This window comes from Euwallacea similis, chromosome 2 (assembly GCF_039881205.1).
Source record: "Euwallacea similis isolate ESF13 chromosome 2, ESF131.1, whole genome shotgun sequence".
Classification (NCBI taxonomy): domain Eukaryota; kingdom Metazoa; phylum Arthropoda; class Insecta; order Coleoptera; family Curculionidae; genus Euwallacea; species Euwallacea similis.
In genome coordinates, this window is record NC_089610.1 from 1654399 (window position 1) to 1669606 (window position 15208).

Here is a 15208-nt window from a genome sequence, read left to right on the forward strand (position 1 = left end):
CAAATGGGGATGCTTGTGACAGAGAAGTATTCAAAGCCGAGGCCCATAGAGACTTCTGCAGATCTTGGAAAGAATGGGGATAAAGGTCAGATGCTCTTCAACAAATACCTCAATTACTCAGTGGTAGGCTCTACCAGCAACCTCTTTCAGCGTCACATGGAACAACGCGAGCTTATGACCAGCGGCAATAACAAGACAAGAGAAAACCATCCGTGATAAATTGTGATATGTAACCTACTTCAAAATGTAATGTCCATCTAATTTGTCAGGTAAAATAAATGCCGTGGACATGAATGCTCTAATGGTATGCTGTGATGACCATTAAGCCTTAGCCACCTTTCTCGAGTGTTCTATAATTTCTTAGAACAGAACTGAATCGTGCAGCAATGAGGAAGAAATAATCTCTATCTACTATTGATGATCATGTTTCTACTTTTTGTTATATCTCCTTAGCTAGCCACAATCCTAGTTCCATTGCTGGTCGACGTCCTAATACAGCGATCTCTCTCCCATCGGTGACCTTTCCGGATCGAAATATCACAATCAAATAATCTGTTAACGATCGTTTTTATTTTATAAGTTATTAGTGTAATTTGGAAAGGACCTTTTACTTTCTTTCAAACTAGTTGTAGAAATCTACGTCGATTAAATTAAAATTATACAAGCAGTCAGCGCTAGTAATAAGCCACCCAAAAAAAAATTCAGAAAAAGGTGATTAATGTGAGAGCAGAAACTTCTCTTCAATAAACAATTGTTATGTTATATAATTTGTAACTTTTGTGGGAAATTTATGCGTGGCAAAACCGGTAGTGCCTCACCATTGGTACCGGTTTCATTACTATTATTATTAATTTCATACATTGCCAAGGAATGCTAATTATTTTGACGAGGGAGAGACAAAACAAGAATGAAAAAATCAGTTCACTATTACGACTCCATTAACATAATAATAATAATAATAAATCTCGCAAAGTGGGTGCTTTAATACGTGTTTTAATATTCATTACCTGAGCAAGGTTTCCACCGATAAATCGTTCAGAGAATTCTTGACTTTTTGATTCATGTTCTTGTCAGGTAAATGTGTAACATGCGACTTGACATCAGGGACGTGTTTATGAAATAAATGATATCGACATTTTTTCAGTTTAATTACGTTCTTTTGGCGTGACATGGTATCGGGTACTCCTACACCGTTGGAAATATGTTTGTCCGCAGCTCTATAAGAATATTACGGTACACCTGTTCATAAGCACATGATAAGATCTCTTATTAATCCTAACAAAAACAAAAATACTATCGAGAGTGAATGATGACTTCATCATTCACTATCGGTCGCCCAACATTCACCATATATGGCAAAACAAGGAACCAAATCTGTAGTAAGCCCGCTGTTCTTCCGGATCATTAAACACTTCTTAGTCAAGCCAAACTCAGAAGGGCAGGAAGGGATGATTTTATAATTATAAAAACAGCCACTTCACTTGACCTACCAAAGGAGTTAGGGTCGTAATGGATTGAACATGACTTCAAAATCCTCGCAGGAAAGTCTCTCTGATCTAGCATGATTTGCTGGTTCCACATATATCGGGTCTTCAGATCATGCACATTTCTCTTGTTGAACTAACTCTTCCTTATATAACTAGGCATCTACGGTTACTTACTTCACCAATCTTCAAGGGAAAGTATTTAACAATGGCATTTTTGTTTATCTTCAATTTCAATACATCTGCTGATTCAGTAGATCAAATAGCAAACAGTGCTAGATCAGAGACATTGTCTTTCGACACTTGTGAAATCGTGATCAAAGGGTCATGATTCCAGTGGCAAACTGTTAGAATCGTAATTTCTTTGGTACATTAAAAAAACAGTTATTGTTGTAATCATAAAATCCTCTCTTCTTTTCTCTCTATAATATGAAAATTTTTAACGATTGAGAAAGGCGCTTACTGCAGATCTGGTTCTTTATTTTATTGTACAGGGTGTACCAGCTAAACATAATCAGTAGAAGTATCTGGTTAACCATCAAATATAAAAATTTTAAAAAATTCACATAAATCTTTATCGACCTGATCTACCTCTGGAAAATATTTTCAACTTTGTGACACTTCCGGTTATACCGGAAGTAGCTACCAACTTCGTTATTTTAAATCGAAACCCCCATTTTTTTTGCAATTTTCGGATTTATCATCAAATTTTAAGGTCACTTTATGTAAGGTATCTTACCTTTAAAATTTACTGTTTCCGAATTATTCCGGATAATTTGAAAATTTTCGGAGATGCAAGGTCCCACGGAAATCGATATTGTGCGCTAACCACCACGAATTTTGGCATAAGTCTTTTGAGGCTCCAAGAGGATTTCACAAACTATGTTTTGATATATTCACACTTTAAAAACGGTCCCCCTGAACCTCCGAAATGGTATGACTTCAAACGTCAATAACTTGCTTATTTAAAATGGAATGCTTCAATTTTCTCCACAGTATCGGGTTCAGAATTCAAAAATCTACAACTTTTGTTAACATTACCTTATCTCTAAACCCATCCGTTTTCGAGATTCCGAAAACTGCCCCCTTTTTAGCTCCTATATATTTCGATAATCGCACGGGTGACGTCAGCATAGACAAACATATCAACTACGATACCATTACAGTGATTTAATCTTAAGTATCCGCAGTGGCCCAAAATTACTCCAAATAAGTTTACTAAAATAAGAAATAACTTTTTAAACACCGGATCATGGAAGACGGAGCGGCATCGTGCCAAGGAAGAAAATGTTATAAATGTTCTTGGCTACTATAATGCGTATCCTAAATGTTCAATTCGAGGAGCTGTTGCAGATTTGGGCGTTTCTAACGGATCCGTGGAAAGAATTTTAGCCAAATATAATATGCATCCCTACAAATTTACGCCAGTGCAACATTTAATTCCAACAGATTTTCAAAGGCGAGTAAATTTTTGTGAATTTTTACTAGCAAAAATTCATGAACATCGTGACTTTTTAAAAAATATCATTTGGACTGATGAGGCTAAATTTGATCGTGAGGACGTATTTAATAGTCACAACCAACATTTTTGGGCAGATAGAAACCCTCTTGTGATTTGGGAATGTGGGTTACAAAATAAATTTAGTCTAAATGTTTTTTGCTTAGTTAAAAATAATGAATTAAGGTTTACTATTTATAGAGAAAATTTGAACAGTGATCGTTATGTCAGAATTATTAACGAAGTTGTAGTGGATTATCTAGACAATTTACCATTATCTAATTTAAGACACTTGTGGTATGTATTGGATGGTGCGCCCGCTCATAGCACACGTAATATTGCTGCAAACTTAACAGACATTTTTGAAGATCGTTGGATACGGCGTTTGGGACCCTGAGACTGGCCAGCTAGGTCTCCAGATCTCACACCTTTGGATTTTTTCCTTTGGGGTACAATAAATGAAAACCTCTTAAATGTATCTTAAATTGTTTTGTCTACTTCAGGTACAATAAAAGAAAAAGTCTATGGTAGAGAACATATTAATAACATTGAAGAGCTAGAAAATAAGATTAACCAAGCGTTTGCAGAGGTTGAGCCACATCGAATTGCAAGTGCCATATTATCAGTGGAAAATAGGCTTATCAAATGTTTGGAGGTTAATGGAACGCAATTTGAGCATTTATTATAATTTTTTTATTTTGTTTGTTTTTATTGTCTATGCTTTTTTTACGGGGAAAATCTTTTAAAAGACACCACGGCCTGTTGCACTGCTTTCCAAAAGAGGGAGGAAACGTTATCCTTAAATTATAACATTTTTGATCTGAAATTGTGAGTCCAAAAACGACCCAGGTCATACAATGCTCAAACTTTAAGTATTGGGGGAAAAGTGGTTATTTTTTATGTTTCTAAGACGCTTCTGATGTTTCTGGGATACGATCTCTAACTTGCTCTGTAAATCTAATTAAATTATTTGAACTGAGGCAGCGAATTTCCAATGTCCCTGTGATTTTATGGACCTCCTGTTTGGTCCAAATTTGGCGCGTGTACGTAGTTGGGTCGATTCACCCCTTTCGATACGATAATCGTGAACTGGATTGATCGATTATAAAGGACCACCCTGAGTTCGCAGTCTCAGAGACACTGTTTTCGCGTATAAAAGAACCTAAACCTTCTTGACTTAACAAAGGTTTATTGGTAACATTAACAACTATACAATATCGAGAAATAAGTTATTTAAAGAATGTTGACGAGAAAAATCTAGCGCGCACGAGTCCGTGATGAAGTAGCGAGAAAAGAGAGCTTCTTCAGTTTCGCACCCTCCTTAAGTACTAATACGGAGATGTAACACCCATAGACGTACTCCCGATAAGGCCTCATTAGCGGCTTCCAGGCTACCTTGTCGCGTTAAAGCGTAGCACATAGAGGCATGGTCGCTGAATTTTTATTGGAGCCCAGCTATTGTATTCTTTGGCGGTACCTTTAATTTTGATTCGCAATTTTAGTCCGACAAAGAATAGTGCTGGAAATCCCAATCATAAAATAACTTCCCTCAGCCGAAGATGGGTGTTAAGCGCTGGGAATTCCAACAGTATTACCCAATGGCTGGGGTTGTCCATGGGCGTAACATCAGTTTCTTAAACTCACTTTGAACATTTAAACTAATAAATAACACAACAATAATCCATGATATAACAATGCGTCGCAAGTCCTAACACCTCCTCTGTTGTTTCATGAACGACTTGAAAGGATGCAATTGACTCCCGATCAGGGCGGGTAGATTGAATGATCAGGGGAATTTTAAGGAATCCCCGAGCAAATTTCTCAAATTCCTCTTGAGAAATTGTTCAGGTACCACATATTACCTACATATGAATGTAGAGAAGATAAAAAATCTCGAATTTATGGGAGCACGGTAGAGCGAAGCCGAGCAAATTTTAAGATTCACTTATCTGTAGATTTTTCTTCGAGGTGCAGCAAACTACATTCGGGTTTTCCTTGAATGGTCCACGGCAGGTCGACTGCCATCTGAAAGTTTGAAATTTGAAATATTCACCAAATCAATATATTTCCCTCGAAGAATACGTCCCTGGATTTAAGAGGTAACAGTGACCAACTCTGCCATAGAAAACCATTAGGGTAGTCCAATATTTGTAACTTTAAAATTTTTTTTAAGCAAACTCGTTTCTGGAATTAAACGATTTCAATGACCACACCGTTCCCTTGTATTTAAGTTGCCTTTAAGTTATTGTATTGTACGCCTGGTAAATTTCTTTTCCAGTTATGGTTAATCTTTAATTGGATCAAGAAATCTGATTCAGTGTGCACTCCAGAATACGGTCCCAATCCAGCTTGCAAATTCATTCCCGCACCTCCCGGCAAAACCCCTCCCTGTGCCAGGCCTGGATTGACCTATTGCGAGCATCCAGAAAACTATCCGGGGTAAGTCTCTTGATTCGTCTCGACGACTCCTTTCTATGTGCTCAAATGCCGCTATGCTTTCAGCGAAATCATTTTCCAGCTCATCCAGAAATGGCAGTTCGATCACAAAACTTTGATTATCGACGAAATCAAGGAAGAATTTAACACCGTATACTTTCCACCTCCCAGTACTGTGTACGGCCCTCCTTCGTTCGGACAGAACCATATACAGGGCAACGATGGGGGATACCATTATCCTCAACCTATCTATATCCCAAAACCACCTCAATCATTTTCTGATCAAGGTAGACCTATTTCGACTTATTTTTACGTGTGTTTATCTAAATTTCTTCATTGCTTAGGCGGATTCTATCTACCACCAAAGCCGCTGCAACCGGAATTGTCCCCTCATAATTTCTCTTTAGGATTCAACGGGTATCCAGACTACAATAAAGACGGGTCCTTTTTAACGTACAAGTACACCAGCAACTTCCCGCAAAATGGAGGTTCTCAATATAACCCATTTCAGTCGCCCATTTTCGCGCCTCCGACCTACACTCACCTTAATGATATCTGGAAGAGGTAAGGATCAATGCACAGGTATAGGGCATAATCGGTTAATTGGGGAAACGATCCAGAAACGAAAGACTGAAACGATCTCTACGACACAAACGGGCGATTCAATTCGCTTCCAAACACCCCAAAGCACACTTATCCAATAGTACTGCCCTGTCCACGCATCTGAGGGCTAAAAGGCAAGCTACAATCACCGGTCAGACCCTTTGCAGGAGTCGGTCCAATTACATTATGCCAAGGGCCGCTTTGAACAGCAAAGGGAACTGGATGTACGTAGTGAACATGCCAGAAACGAACCAGCAGTACACTCAGTTGGTCAAAAGCGAGATGTGCGCGTAAGTTTTTCACTTCTAAACCGATTTTAAATTAATCGGTTGATGGTATAGGGACACCAACTGCAGTGGTTTATGCCAACTGCCTCAAGGGTATTCGTCACGGTGTGAACAGAAGTATGTCCAGAAGAGGCTCATCGCTTTGGAAGGGAGCGGGAGCGATTTGTACAGTGACACCTTTTGGTTTCCTAGTTGTTGTATATGCACAGTTTCTAATACCTAGATTAATTTATTATCCAAATAGGCAGAAACTTTCCGGAAGTTGGGCTAATCGAAGATGTAATCTTAAATGCACAATATCCGTTCTTGTGGCTAATTAATTGGTATAAAGTGCAAAAATGTCATGACCTATTTAACAAAACGCATATAGGATTTCCTTATTTATTACTTAAAAGAATAATGTTTAATTCCTAAATCAAGATTTTTATTAAAACGTGAATGTTGGTTTTAAATTGTAGATTATGTAGATAAATGTTATTATTGAGAGCACTGTAAGTGATGCCATCTCTATGTTTTATATACGCATTCAAGTTTACTTACCTGTTACATTTTGTAGATAGTAAATATCACTATAGTTCTGTTTAGATGTATTGTGAATAGTATTTTGCTGTATTGTGATCGTTATTGTAGTGCTATATACAACGAAATAATATACGGTATTGCGTAGTTTTACTGAAAAAGCCATTGCCAGAGAACGTGAGGAATTTGTGCGATGTTGAGAGAAAATTGGACTTAGACAATCTCCGACACAAAGACAATTATTTAATAAGAAACTGAATATTCTTGGTGAACTTGAGCTTCATTAAAAACATACTTATTGGAAATGTTAAAAATCAAAATAATCTTCATTACTATCTACGATCTTTTGCCATTTACCTGGCAGATAATCGATACCCTCGCGATAGAAGCTTAGTAGTTTCGAGGCAAAATAGTTATCGAGCCATGTCCGAACATTTTCAATTTTGAGTACCGCTGGTCAGCTAGATGAGACTGCATTGGTCTGAATAAGTGGAAGTCGAAAGGAGCCAAGTCTGGAAAATACGCCGCACGCTGGGGAATTTCCCAGCCTAAGGAGATGAAGTTTTGCTTTATGCGGACGAATATTGTCACGCAAAAATATCACTTTCCAACTTCCGTAGCTTCATTTAATCTGATCCTTTGAGCCCATTAACGTTAAGCCGTAACGGTTTGACCGAGTTCTAGACCCTGGTAGTAAATGACTCCTGTCTAATCCCTTCAGACACACAGTAAAACTTTCTTGACATGAATACTCGGTTTTTAACTGACGTGGATCAACCCATGCTTTTCTACGCTTTGGATTGTTGTACAGAAAATCCTTTCTTTTATACCGAGAAAGCATGTGCATGCAAATGTCAACTCTTGAATTTATGTTGTCTTCGGTTAGCTCGTGAGGAGCCTATTTTCTTTCTTTTGGAATCCTTTCCATTACAGACCATCGAACTGAAATTGCTTGTTGGGTCACACTACTAACAGTCCTGCAAACTTATTTTCTGTTTGGCATAGATTTTGGTTCAGTAAAGATTGACTACAAGTTGTTTGCATCCTGACGTGGTAGATCATCTTCAAAATAAAAATTTTCCTCATGAAACTTCTTAAACCACCTCCTAATAGATGAAGCATCAATAGAATTATCTCCCCAAGCCGAATTAATCATTTCTATAGTTTCAACAGCATTTTTTTTCAGTTTAAAACAGAGTAACATTGATATTCTTAAATGTTGCCTGGAAAAATCCATCTGTAAATCATGTTTTATGCACTAAATGATAGTTCGTAGGCAAGGGACTTTTATCACATAAAGAACGATGATTAAACCGCACATACTCAAAATTGCGGACCAACTAAAGGCGTCTACGTATGTTTTTGAATACGGCTAATTTCAGTGCTCAGTTTCTTTTTGTACACCTATTACATGGCAATAAAGAAGAAAAGTGCTACTTTTTCTCCTGCGGACTAAAATACAGGGAAAGAAAATCAAATTAGTTCCTAAATCCATTTATTCAATAGATTGTAGAAGACTTCAACATTTAATAGTATAGTAAGACTCAAATTGACAGCCACTAAAATAGTACTACATAATATAAGACTTTAATAATAACCATTTACAACATCACCATTTCGGATAATAAATAGAAAATATATTTATTTATTACATTTACCTAGACTCTAAAACACGTAAGGCAAAAGTTGCCAGGTTTGTTATACGTACAGTTGTATACAAGGTGTCCTACAAGTTCCACATTGGGGTCTCAGTTATCTTGCGAAAGTGGGCTAAATTAGGGAAAATAATTAGGTTTTCGACTTGGTTGCCAAGTCGAATGTGTAGTACATTTCTGCAAATAACCGTGAAAACTGAAATTTTATTTTTTCATTTTTTACTTATGAATCGAAAACGATCCAAAACAAGAAGATGGAACCGAAACATTCTTAAATGCCTTTTTAGAATACTTTCTTAACAACGTTGTCAGTTTTCTTCTATTCTATTAAGTGTTCTAGATATGAAATTCGACTTTTGTTTTTTTTTTGCAAGTCAAAACAACAAATTTCTTTTTTTGGTAAGAGTGTCATGAAGCGACAAAATCCAAAAATATTTCACTATCAAGTTTTTGACAGCCTGGTTATAGAATCGACATTTTTAAAGCCCAAATACTTTGGATGCAATTTATTTTGGATTTTAGAAACATCGAATTTATAACCGAACTGTCAAAAGCTAGATAGCAAAATATTTTTTGTTTTAATTTTATCGCTCCACGCCGGTCTTACCAACAAATGATGTTTTTATTTTAATCAATTTGACAACATTGACTAGATTGTGACGTACCTAGGAATTTGGAACAAATAAGGTTACTCAAATTTGCAAACACCGAACATGGAGACTATAAGAAAAACAGAAGTTGCATTCCAATCCTAAAACACTTGGTGCATTAAAAGAGATCTGGCAACGCTCTTAAAAAGACCTTTAAGAATGTTTGAATTACATCTTCTTATATTGAGCTATTTCCCCATTATATGCAAAAAACTAAAAAAAACAATTTAAATTTTTCACAAATATTTAGAAAAATATTAATAACATTTTTCAATTAAAAACCCACTTTTATTAAGCTTTAAATTATACAACTTTGTCCCAATTTATAATCGAATTCGTACCTTTTCAACTAACTGAGATCCCAACGACGAGGCTCGTAAACCGAGTACCCTGTATACTTACGTTATTGCATACAGTAAATATCACTCAACTAGGTGAATAACGAAATCAAGGGAAATTGACATTTTGATAATGTCTAGATCGCATTATTTTAAACGGTTAGGTACTGTCTTCCTTTTTCTGGACATCTGTTAATTGTCCTTAATTTTCCTATCCACCTAATGCTATGACTTTACCTATATGCCAATTATATATCCTTTCATTATTGTGAATTTGAATTTTAGCACTTAGTGGTAAAATTGAAAACCGCAATAATGTGAACATGTAATTCATATAGATTAATGTATATCCTACAACACCGATAATTTATTAATATAAATCGGGACTTTATTTGACAGTTTTAGATCGAAAATCTATTGTACAAAAGGTTATTAGTTTACTTTGGAAATATGTCAACTCAGCTCGAAAACTTTGGATTTGGTCTCTATATTTTACATTTGAAGCAAATCAAGATAAACAGAAGACTATGAGTTCTTACATTCACCTGCGCAGTTTCAGAAACTTATCTCGAATTCGAGCATGCACTTGCTGCATGTCTATACCTTAATGTGCACTGTAACATTAAGGTACCGATTAAAATTTTCTGTAGTCTCTTTGATTTAGTTTCACGCTTGCAGTTTTTTTATTTCCTTATATTTCAAGTAGTTTAGACTTTCAACTTCATCACTCATTCACTGTGAGTTCCTTATTCATATTGCCACTGCCACGAGCCTGATATATCAAAATTGCATTAATTAGGGCTGCCCGAAATTGCCTACTTTTCTAAATTAATGATAAACTAAATGACATAATTTACGGTAAGTACGGCTGAGCAACTAAAAATCAGGTAAACGTTAATGGTCCCTAAACTAACACACCTGGCATTCCACCGTTCAAGGCTTATCCTTCACTTGTACCATTTAAACTAAATACGAATTTCTTTACCACAGAAAACAATTTATAAAATATTGAAGAGAGAGGCGATTACTTATATCAAAACTGAGCCTGACTACACATCTCATTAGTAAACAGAAATATACTTAACACGAGAAAGAATTTGGATAAGCCCCCTATTCAATGTCCACAAATATAACGAATAACTAACTTCATGTGTTACAACTGCGTCTATTGCAAGTGTCGAAGTTTCGTAGTAGATTTTCATTAACTGGTGGTGCCGCTCTCGGCTTCAATACTTTCAAACAACATATTTTTATTAAAGCGTAGACATATCACCAAATTGGTATTAAATAATTAAATCTTTAATCCTCGCATCTATGATTGGTAGAGGCATCACAAACATTCTTCAACCTATTCATAGAGAGACAAACTAAAACTCTTGTAAATAATAAAATTCCAAATAATAAAATCAACAAGCTCTCTCTGCTCGTAAATAACTTGATGGCGATCCGTATCAAACTAGAGGATGACAGGACATACTTCATGTGTTCTAATTCCGATACAAAACTGCTGTCCAATCAAATTAGTAGCCATTTATATGCCATAATCCTTACTATATAAATTTACAGCAGTGGGATGTTAGTAATAAATCTTCGTGATTAAATTGACTCATCATCAATCGCTAAAACTTTGTGATTCCTCTATTAATCTTCATAAAATTCAAAAACTCTTGACTTCCCCTAATACACATTTCTCCTACACCTGATAAAAACTAACACTCAAATTTTCCTTTTACCTCCAAATTCCCAAACTGTCGCATTCATACTCACTGTCGCGTTCATTGCACTTCCTTATTCGCAAAACATAAACTCAACAAGCACAAAAACAACACAAAATAACTATAAAAAACGAACATAAGAATGGCACTATCAAAAATAAATAAATCGAGGAATATGCAACCAAATGTACAAAGAATAAATAAGAACTTAGACACTAGGAACCAGTATATTCCTATTTTCAAGCGATTCCTTTAACATATGGAAGAGCTGGAGTTGTTGTTCGGGCTTCATATAGAGGACTTGAGAGAGTAATTTTTGAGGGCTGTCCGTTTGGATGAAGCTGCTGATGTAAACGTTTACAAATGTGGCCATAAGAAACTGACAGTCAAAACGATCCATTATACCACCGTGGCCAGGAATTACATCACCGAAATCCTGAAGAAAAAAACTGCTTAAGGCCAACGTACTAAGTCCCTAATTAATTTGTCAACAAGACTACTTCGACTTCACCATTTTTATGGGAAAACATTCTCGCTGTTAAAGTTGGCACTAGTTTGATATATTGACTCCCAAAATTTGAATTTCTCTTCTGGTTTAGTCAATGCAATGTAACCTAACAAATACATAACTAAAGCGAAACTTTCCGAACTCTCTGAAATGATGTATGCTGGTTAAAATTTCTTTCATCTTAGAACAGGAAAAAAGGTTCTTTTTTGTTCTAAAAAATTCTAATTTTTTTAGGTCATAATTCACAATACATTGTTACCAAAGGACCTCTGTCAAGAGAAATTTTCAATTATTTTCACACTACACAATGAAAAAACGATCTTTCGATGTCCGCAGGACAGACATTAATAACCATCAACTGAGCAATAATAAAGTAATAAGAATGGTGATAACCTTTGTAAACCAGGAAAAAATGTATATCGTACCTTAATCTTAAAGGCCCTTTTGAAACCAGAAGCAAAGAACCCTCCAAAAGGCCCAATGACGCTGCTGAACAGTGACAGTGATAGGGAATGCAGCATAAAGGGATATAAGTAGATAGTGTTGCCTACTCCAAACTGCAATGTTCCAATTTATTATTATACTGTATACCGACCGATACAAGGAATACGCCACAAGCGATACATCTGGTTCTATTAAATACCTGTATGTTAATGTTTGAAATTTATAATATTGACATCGAACATATATTTATTATAGAAAGATCAGTTTGCACTGTTGCATAGTTGCTCAGCACTTTGATCTAATCAAAGCAAAGCGCAACCCGAAAAGGCCAATTGTATTCACAATTTCGCCGTCGCAACACCTAGCTGATTTCTGTAGTGAAAAGCCAGTGTATAAGCTGTTGCTTCCTAAGACCTTTCAGCCTGCCATTTCATCACGAAATTCTACCAGGATCTTATTGCTTAAGTGGGCCCGATTGCACGACGGAGAATTTAAAGGTTTCCCATAGTCTAAAAGCTATAAAGGTAAAGAATATTTGCAAAATTTCAGGATGTATGATCCTAAGTTTCCTTCTTCTTCAGAAAATCTTCAAAACCATCAAAATATGGAGTTTCATTTTCAATCTCCCGAAATTCAAATAATTATATTAAATACAACTAGATATATCACTTGTGCCTCTTGGATTTTAAATATCTTTACTGTCCAAGTATGCTTCTACCTAAATATGTTTCCCGCATTAATTTTTTTTTAAATTTTCACAGGTATTTAACTTCAAATTTAGGCTACAATTTATCATTATACGTTTCGAAGTTCTAACAATTTATTATTTCATTAGTGAGGTAAAATTAAAAACCGTATACTTACAATCTTGAGCCAATTCATCCAAAGTGGTAAAGAGTAGCCCTGAAGCCTAAACAGGGAACTGGGTTCACATTCCATTGTCATTTTTTCCAGAGTTTCACTGTATTCGATTGGACACACGAAGAACGGGTATTGGCACATCCAATACGAGATCTGATTGTAAATTACTCATCAGCGATTTAATCTTTAGACGGGAAAAACAATATGACGGAGAGATAACAAAAAAGGCCTTAATATTAAACTAGTTAAGTTCTCCTGATTTAACTTTGATTATTTCCCCTTTAACCCTTTACTTACCACCAATCCAAAGAAAACTGTAGAAATCCCCCCACCAATAAAACCCTCCCAAGTCTTCTTAGGGGACAGTTTAATAAGTGGCGTTTTTCCGAAGAAAAATCCGAACACGTACGCCATTATGTCGTTGCAAATGATCATAGAGACAGGCACTATGAACCAAATCAATCCTTCGAATATATTTTTAATGATCAGGTACGACTGCGTAACCACGATGAGCAGAACTACGTGGGTCCAGGCGAATAAAGAAAACTGTTTCATGTAGTATTTTTTGACCAAAGATAGGACAAACCATACAAAACCCACGCAGTAAAGACTGAATGAGATGAAGCGGTGGTAGGCTACTAAAAAGCGAAGACCTTCCTGAAAATTAAATACCAGCCCTGTTTGAAAATACACTGCCAAACCAAAATCACGTTTTTAATATGCATAAACAATTTACTTTTTTGGTGGATAAAATACTGTTGAAAAATGGTGTCATCATGTCAACACTTACCGTCCTATTAATTAGAACTCCAAAATAATCAACCAAGTTTTCCCCATAAAAGAAGTAGTTTGAGGTCAAAAGGAAATACCACGATAAAGACCTGAACCATGGAAGCCCGTGAATCCTATACACTGCATACCCAATATTAATTATCTCTTGGAAACATTTGACTTGCACTACCAAAGTCTAAAACAAATTAACAAAAATGCAAATGTATGATAATTTGAACGTAATCTCAAAAGAACTTACTGTAATCATGAGGGCAAGAGGCCCTCCGTATATCACAAGTGAGAAGAAAACTATCATAATTAAGCTGAAAATCGCTCGTACAGCCCAATTTCGCCATTTCTCTGGAAGATCTTTAACAATCCATTCCAGGATGCCTGGAGCCTTATCAGTTCCTGATGGGATGGTTTTAGAAAGGTCTGTGGCATGTTTAATTTTGTCATCTTCACTGTCGATCTGGAATAAATGCAATTTGTTTTAACTTTATAGGGAAAATTGTAATGGATTAGACCAAATAAATCAAAAAGATATTCTCAAATTAATTTATACATTGACTGGCGGACAGTAATAATAATTGAGAATGTATATGTTTTAAGTTTCCACAAAGATGATGTTGTTCATTTCTATGTCACATTCTCTAGCAATTTTTACATTCCTATCCAAATCCTTTTTCTGAATTAGATGCTGCATTCTTTGCACTCAGGACAATTTTAGGAAGGAAAAATTAAGCATGCAATATTCACTATAATTCTACATTGGTGTTTAGAGCATACAAATTCTTTAAAATGTATTTCTCTGTTAAGGGTGTTCCCTATTATAATGTTTGGACGCTTGGACTTGTTAAATCCTATTAAGCCAAGTATCTGGTTTGGCCAGATCTTAAGAATCACTATTTGTAGTATCTCCAAGTGTCATAGATTTAAGAGAGCCTCATTTCAACCTTTGCTACACCAACTCTACATATCAAAAATGAGTGAATGTGAAGCCCTTTACAAAACTTTTTTCATTAATTTAAATTAAAATAAACTGAAATAACTAACACAAAGGTTAATTAACAGAACTTTTTACCAAGACTTATATGGTTACTTTAATAACAGGCAAATAAAACACATTTTGCAGGAAAATTGGAATTGCAAATTCAGGGCCAAGGAAAATAGCATTATTCCAGATTATCTAGCAACACTTACATGGTCCGATTCCGCCGATTCTAGCACTGTGCCATCAGACTCTCTCCGTTTCCGGATCTCAGACATTTTGTTCTGTTGGATTAATAATTTTTTAATAAATAACGTTGCTAATTAGCCGGACTATTAAAAAAATACACTTAAAATTGTTTATAAATCGGTCATCGAGAAAAATCAATACAGAAACATTCGATTCTTTCCAGGTTATGTCGCATGCGCCATAGGGCGTCTGTCAGTGA

At 35.8% G+C, this 15208-nt stretch overlaps 2 protein-coding genes across 2 annotated transcripts; one reads left to right on the forward strand and one right to left on the reverse strand.

Moving 5' to 3' along the window:
• The first annotated feature begins 3 nt into the window (after window positions 1-3).
• Window positions 4-6983, forward strand: LOC136419372 (protein spaetzle 5-like). Its single transcript, XM_066405654.1, has 6 exons — window positions 4-212; window positions 5301-5421; window positions 5501-5705; window positions 5763-5982; window positions 6039-6311; window positions 6363-6983. The coding sequence occupies exons 1-6, from the start codon at window positions 4-6 to the stop codon at window positions 6529-6531; spliced, it is 1197 nt and encodes a 398-aa protein (XP_066261751.1). The 3' UTR covers window positions 6532-6983.
• A 1322-nt stretch (window positions 6984-8305) lies between these two features.
• On the reverse strand, window positions 8306-15129 carry Cds (CDP-diacylglycerol synthase). Its single transcript, XM_066404334.1, has 7 exons — window positions 14973-15129; window positions 14029-14241; window positions 13789-13965; window positions 13296-13655; window positions 13002-13151; window positions 12119-12250; window positions 8306-11621 (listed from the first exon to the last, which is right to left on the reverse strand). Exons 1-7 carry the CDS (start codon window positions 15036-15038, stop codon window positions 11394-11396), a joined length of 1326 nt encoding a protein of 441 aa, XP_066260431.1. The 5' UTR covers window positions 15039-15129; the 3' UTR covers window positions 8306-11393.
• Between the last annotated feature and the right edge of the window lie 79 nt (window positions 15130-15208).

What these genes read in the sequence shown, in the direction of transcription:
- Cds (XM_066404334.1), bottom strand. Translation starts at nt 15,038, where the DNA reads ATGTCTGAGATCCGGAAACGGAGAGAGTCTGATGGCACAGTGCTAGAA. An exon ending in CAGTTTTCTTTGGATTGGTG is followed by an intron (nt 13,152 to 13,295) that starts GTAAGTAAAGGG and finishes ATTTACAATCAG; the next exon opens with ATCTCGTATTGGATGTGCCA. An exon ending in AAAGGGCCTTTAAGATTAAG is followed by an intron (nt 11,622 to 12,118) that starts GTACGATATACA and finishes TTTTTTCTTCAG; the next exon opens with GATTTCGGTGATGTAATTCC.
- LOC136419372 (XM_066405654.1), top strand. Translation starts at nt 4, where the DNA reads ATGGGGATGCTTGTGACAGAGAAGTATTCAAAGCCGAGGCCCATAGAG. An exon ending in AAGACAAGAGAAAACCATCC is followed by an intron (nt 213 to 5,300) that starts GTGATAAATTGT and finishes AATCTGATTCAG; the next exon opens with TGTGCACTCCAGAATACGGT. An exon ending in TCAATCATTTTCTGATCAAG is followed by an intron (nt 5,706 to 5,762) that starts GTAGACCTATTT and finishes TTCATTGCTTAG; the next exon opens with GCGGATTCTATCTACCACCA.